The sequence below is a fragment of the Pteropus vampyrus genome, unplaced genomic scaffold (genome assembly GCF_000151845.1).
Source record: "Pteropus vampyrus isolate Shadow unplaced genomic scaffold, Pvam_2.0 Scaffold5, whole genome shotgun sequence".
NCBI lineage: Eukaryota > Metazoa > Chordata > Mammalia > Chiroptera > Pteropodidae > Pteropus > Pteropus vampyrus.
Window position 1 is genome coordinate 2,133,951 of NW_011888786.1, and position 6,269 is coordinate 2,140,219.

At 41.9% G+C, this 6,269-nt stretch overlaps 1 protein-coding gene across 5 annotated transcripts in view; it reads right to left on the reverse strand.

Annotated features, from left to right (window-relative positions):
* The window catches only part of LDB2 (LIM domain binding 2), a 352,295-nt gene extending 347,189 nt beyond the window's left edge, over positions 1 to 5,106 (reverse strand). For all 5 annotated transcript variants that reach the window (XM_011364946.1, XM_011364938.1, XM_011364954.1 and 2 more), the window contains exon 1: positions 4,820 to 5,106. In XM_011364946.1, coding sequence (XP_011363248.1) covers positions 4,820 to 4,951 — 132 coding nt within the window. In that variant the 5' untranslated portion in view covers positions 4,952 to 5,106. The remainder of the gene's footprint in view (positions 1 to 4,819) is intronic.
* Between the last annotated feature and the right edge of the window lie 1,163 nt (positions 5,107 to 6,269).

A 6,269-nucleotide genomic window follows, 5' to 3' on the forward strand; every position in this document is an offset into this window, starting at 1 on the left:
AATTTCTAGGAAGAAAAATTTCCAAGTTATCACAAAGCAGTTTTCATTTTTTTTTTTTGTACCTATCCAAAATACCTAATCTCATTTTAACTAGACTCCATCTGAACATCAATGATACTAAGCTATGCCATGAATAAACATGATGTTACAACTTGAAACCCTGTGACCGAAGTATATAAAAATGTAGCCGAAAGAAAAGCCTGAGAACACCCCCCCCAACCCCTCCCACATCCTCCCCGGGGAGCTGGAGACTGTAGCTGAGAAGGGGTGAAAAGCTGCAGATTTAAATTTCAAGGTCTTCAAACATTTTTAACATTCATATTAAAATCCTGTAAAACTAAAAACTGTAATCCTAATAAAAACCTTGTGTGTGCAGCTTCCAGTTGTAATCAGTTTTTTCTTTTGGAGTGGAATGTGCAATATTGATTTAAAAAAAAAAAATCTTAAAACAGAAGAAATGCATAATGGAACTCGCCCTGCCCTGATGTTTGTGGTATTTTATTAAAATGAGCGCACTGCCAACATGGAAAAAAAACACACTTGAAAACATCTTCATTAAAATGCAGACATTTTTGGTCATTGAATAAGGAAGCAAGGTATAGGAAAGTTGTCTACCCTGACAAGGATTTTTATAACTTGACTTGATAAAGTTTCTTAAATTCTACAACAATCCAACATTAGTTAAAAACCTTCACCAAAAATGGAGGTCATTGTGATACGTCTCACATTTTCTCTACATTTTCATCTCATAGCACAGACCTCAGGAAATGAAAAAAAAAAAATCATTTTTGTTATTCTTGAAGCTTTTTACAGAACAAGTTCTGTGGTCTTTAGAACATATTTTTATATCCTATCTGACTGTATTCAGTATACAATGTTAAATTATATAATCGTGCAGCTGTGTTCTTCCAAAATACATTTGGGACAACAAGACCATTCAAGTCCATGAATTTTGGAAGCCATCAGGTCAATTCATGGGAGCATGCACAACAGAAAATGAAACCCCTGTCCCACTGCCTGGGAATTACAGTGACCAACAGTGATGCAAATCTCCAAGAGTTTCTCCGAATTTCATTTAAAAAGTGAGGGAAACATCCACACTTTTCTTTATGAAATTCCACTGAGATTCTGATGTCACAAATAAATGCTATTTGCCAGAACAACCAACAGCATTTAAAACATGTTTTTGTTGTTTTTGTTTGCTTGGTAATGCATCTATATTCCTTTAAAGAGAGAGGAGGTCCTATCATCTCTTAGACCCTTGGTTTCTCTTGCCACCAAGATTAGGGATCTAAATTACCTCATGACAGGATAAGTGTGGAGATTGTGGGGGTGAGCACTTTTGGGGAGTGGGAACGGAAGCAGGGATGCCCAAAGCAGCTGCAGGCTCCCAAAGGCATCAAATTGTGTTTCTCAGGAAAGGCACTAATTTCAATGACTTATTTCTCAAACTCTCTCTCCTCTTTCATCTACTGATTCATTGAGAGATGGGCTAGTTAACCAATGTTTATTGAGTACCTACTTTGTCCCAGGAATTCCTTGCTCCAAGGGTTAGCTTTAAGTAAAATTGGCAAGGTTTCTGCCTTCCAAGTTCCCACCCCTGTTCCCCTATGATTTCAGTACCATTTGTGATTTTAAACAAAATACCATGAGCAAAGAAATAACGTCTGCTCTTTAATTCACCATACTTTCTCATACCGAAGAAAATCAAACACCGGACTCTTGTAGAATCTGAATTTTTAAATTAAAGAGGTGATAGAGGTAATTCACAGATGAGGAAACAAGATCCATGCCAACTAGTTACTAAATTACAGAAACGAGTTAGAAACAGGATTAATGCCCAATCTAATGCTCTTTAAACTAAAACTACCCAGTTTCTGAAGGGCTTTGATTTGATTTAATGGGAAGAAATGCATAAATCCCCATGAGAGAATGCCCCAGGGGTGAGAGATGGAAGGAGGTAGGTAAAACACCAGGGTTTTTTACTACTTTCTTTCCTTTCCATACAGAAAGAAGGTCCTAGGAAATTTCTACAAACTTGATTACAATGTATTCATCACGAAGTGATTTGCTCTGATTCTTTCCAGCCAAGTCTAACTTCCAAAGGAATGGGAGCCCCTCCTACCCAGATGCATATGTGAATGTGTGCTGTGTTAGAAGTTAATGAAATAATACTATGGGTGAGGAACCAGGAGCCACAGACAGGAAAGGGTGAGTCTCTTGTGCAAAATGGTTGGATGCATTGGTTGAATTCGAAAAGTAACTGTTCATCCATCTTTTTGATTTTGTGTGTGAAGGAAATAGTAACTCTTGCTGGTTATTATTGTATTTTATCTCAATCAATCCCTCCCTATGGCTCAGAATGACTTTATCGTAAATAATCATTGTTGGTAAAAGTACAATGCAACTTTTTCACGAGGTTATTTTTTCTAAATATTTTCTTTTCTAATTACAAACCGTGATCAAAATGTAATGTTAATATTTAAATGGCTTAGAAGCAGTTATTTGATTCTCTTTTTTTCATGTGAAATGGGGGAGAAAAATGAATGGCTTTGGGTTCATGACATTACTTACTGCTTGACAAAGAAAAAAGAAGTGTCAGGGCAATTATTTGGATAATTATAAAAATATCTAATTAAGGGGGGACATGTTCAAGGTTAGCTGTAGAACACACCAGAAGAGTTCATATTGCTTTTTTTTTTTTTTTATCACAGAGAGATTTTAAAATTTTTTAAAAGATTTGTCATAGCAAGCTTTCCTCTCCAGGTTCTTGAGTTATGAAACAGTTTTTTTTCTGCTCGGAGGAAAACCTTTAAAAGTAACAGCCCATAATCCAAAAGTTAGGAGTACCTGAGTTTAGCTCTCAAAAGAGGTAATAATGTGCCATTTTTAAGAAACATAACCTGAATGGGGAACTTTTCAAAGGTTTTCTCTCAAATGTGTAACAAAAGTGGGGAGGTTGTTGCATCTTGCAGATTTTTGTGAGGCCAGGATAGAGAAGTCTCCCAGATAAACCTCAGCACTGGCCAAGTGACACTTAAGGGGTACACAGGATCACAGACCTCCTAACCAAGGCAAAGGGGAGAAAACTTCTTTCCACACATCTCAAAAACTTTCTAAAATGCAAGTAAAGTGGACGCAAGCAACTATTAAATCCTGTTGTTGTTTTTAAGAATTGAGCCATAACGGCCCTGGTCTCTTTTTTAAGCTGATTGTATTTTAAGACATTTTTTTTTTTACCCCAAATTCATATTGCGATTAATGTGTACTTTCAGAAAGCAGGCTACCGCAACCAATAGTTTATGCAAGAATCTAAGATCCCAACACACAGTTGCAAAGGTCTAAATGAAATGTCCAAACTGTAACCCATACACACAACAACAGACACAACACAAAATTCATTCACTGCCAACAGCTCACCCCTAAGCAAAACAGAGTTTACACTTCTGTGAAGCTACTGTCTTCTAGAAAGAGCAACAGTATCATCAGTGAAATTTAACTTCTATGGTGGTATTATCATATAAAGAACATAGCAGTGAGAGAGACAATCTAGTTTAAAAAAAAAAAAAATCAGTCCTTGTCCAGCAGTTAGCCAATCAGAAAGCAGGTCACATCTTGTTAGCTGTATTAATACAGTAAACGTCATGAATTCTCCATGGTTCAACTGACAATTCAAGCAAGTGTGTTTTATTTGATCACACAACCTCAGCTGAGTTCCTTTCCAGAGTTGAGAGGTACCCTTCAATCTAAAACTCTACCAATGCCAGTCCCTAAAAGCTCTTAGCCACCTACCCTCGGGGTATCTGTCCTCCTACAAGGGAGCCCGAATTCCCAGTGATTTCTACTCCCTAAAGTGACTCTGCTGCTCCTATGACAAACTCCTTCTCACAACACTTCCGACACAAAGCCCAACTTCAGGCAAAGGGACAGTCCAGCACCAGGACCCGCCGGCTGAGCCAGCACAGAGAAAAAGTCAACGGGCATTAAATATTTAAATTGCAGGAGGCAGCCTGGAGTTTTGAGTTCACAAAGTTCTCAAAGTCCTGTTCCCTCCGCTCCCAGAGTCGCTGGCCCAGGAGGCTGAGCCTCCCCTTCTCTCAGGCACAAAATCACAAACATGCAACGACTCGAGCTGGCTTGACTGCTGAGCCAGCCCTGTGGCAGGTAGAGCCCAGGAGAGACACTCACATCTCGGTAGGAGAAAGTCAAGAGCCCCCTCGCCCCAGGCAACTGGTTTCTGAATTTAACACAGAAATCTACTAACGTGCCCCCTCCAGGGCTGGTTCTGAAAACTATTGGGGGGTTACTCCTCTGCCCCCTTCATCTCAATGCTGATGACTTTGAAAAGCGAATGCAGGTCAAAGCAGACTTCCTCTGGGATTTGTTGGGGTTTTTTTTTTTTTTGGTTTTTTTTTGGCTAGATGCAAATGATCGCAAAATCCCTTCGAATTATATCTCGAGACACACTAATGGGACTGACTCCCAGCTCACACACCCCCCGAGTTCCGGGGGGACCACCACTGCTGGGGACCCGGCATGCAAGTCAAGTGCGGGGTTGTCTATTTCAGGATTCCAGCAGAAACTGTCCCCACCTCCAAGAGTTGCTGTGCCTGGAAACCCAGCGTTCAAACTAGTGGCTTCATTCTGGCGCTCATTTCCACATACGTGGTACTATCTAATGGGACACTTCCCACAGAATTCAGCCAGCAGCCCTAGGAAAAGCCCGTGCACAGCTTTTAAACACACACACACACACACACACGCGCGCGCACACGCACACACACATACACACACACACACCCAAGGTTGAACTACTCACCTCTGTGCGAGACTGCAGTCTCTTGTTCATCTCATAGATTCGGTACTCTGGCTGTACCATGTATGGTGTGTGTCTCCTATAAAATGGGCCGAAAGGAGAAGAATAGAAGGGGTCATGTGGCGTGCTGGACATCTTGCCTGCTTGTCGAAAATCAAGCTAAACAGAGTATCAGTAACGTCCATGCAGAGCACATGGGCTGCGTTCTTCACAGTACAAAGTAGACGCACGCACACGCGCTCACACACAGAGGCAGGCAGGCAGGCAGGCTGCACACACTGGCTGGGAACTGCTCTTGGATCCCTCTATAGCGAGAGAGGAGAGGGAAAGCGGAGAGGAGGAGAAGGGAGGGAGGAGGGAGGGAGAGAGCACGGGAGAGGAGGGAGGGAGAGAGCTGGAGCTCCAGACAGGAGGGAGGGAGGGAGGATGGAAGGGAGGGAAAGAGGGAGGGAGGAAGGGAGGGAGAGAGACAGGGGGAGGGAGAGAGAGAGGGAGAGAGAGGAGCTGGATAGCTTTAGGCACCACTGCTTGTTTTTAAAGAAGCAGTTTGTGGAGAGGTCATTTCCTGTCCCCACTGTAGACTAGTTCAAAAAATATAATTCTCCTCACAATCTGACAGAGGTCTAAGGTTTGGTTTTCATTTTTTTCCTCCAGCCAGGACCCTTCCCAACCTGATTGCCAAGCTTGTTAGCATAGAGGTGGTTTAACTGGCTGCCTGAGTCACTCACCCCTGACAGCCACCCTGTTGTAATGTATCAGAAACATGATTACTACAAAATAGAGCGACAAGGGCACCGTGGTCCCCCACATGTGAGCTGGTGCTTCACTCACAGGCAGAGATGTCCCTGTGCACCCATCATCCTCTGCAGTTTGGGTCTGACTTGCTGTTGTTCCAAGAGCTTGTCAGTCTTTGCGTTTGAACCCTCCTCACCCCGACTCTTCCCTGTCGTTCCTCTTCTCGGCTCCCTACCCTCTGCCCCCCAGGCTTCCTTCCTTCAAGCAGGTCTAAGGCAGCCTGGATGCCTAGTACTTTCGGCTTCATGGCAATCACTGGGAATGTGGAATGCCTAAGATAGGTCCATAGAGCAACGGTCTTTTCTTCCCAGGATGAAAAAAACAAACTCCAAAGCTGAACTCCCAATAGGATTTAAAAAAAAAAAAAAGCAAGGAGAAAACTTCCACAAAAATGACCGTGGAAAATTCAGTTGAGTAGGAAATTGCAGATAATTGAATGGCTCATCTCCAAATAACATGTCCAACTCTGATGGAGACGGGTCTTGATTTTCAAGACTGGTCAAGTATATAAATCTTTTCCCAATTGTGCTATATGATAACTGGAAAAAAAAACAGCCATAGGAGGGAAAAGAATCTCTATAGGGAATCAAGTGATCTATAGGACAATCGAATTCTACTGGAACCAATGATAATCAGACATATCTACCCCTTAAACAAA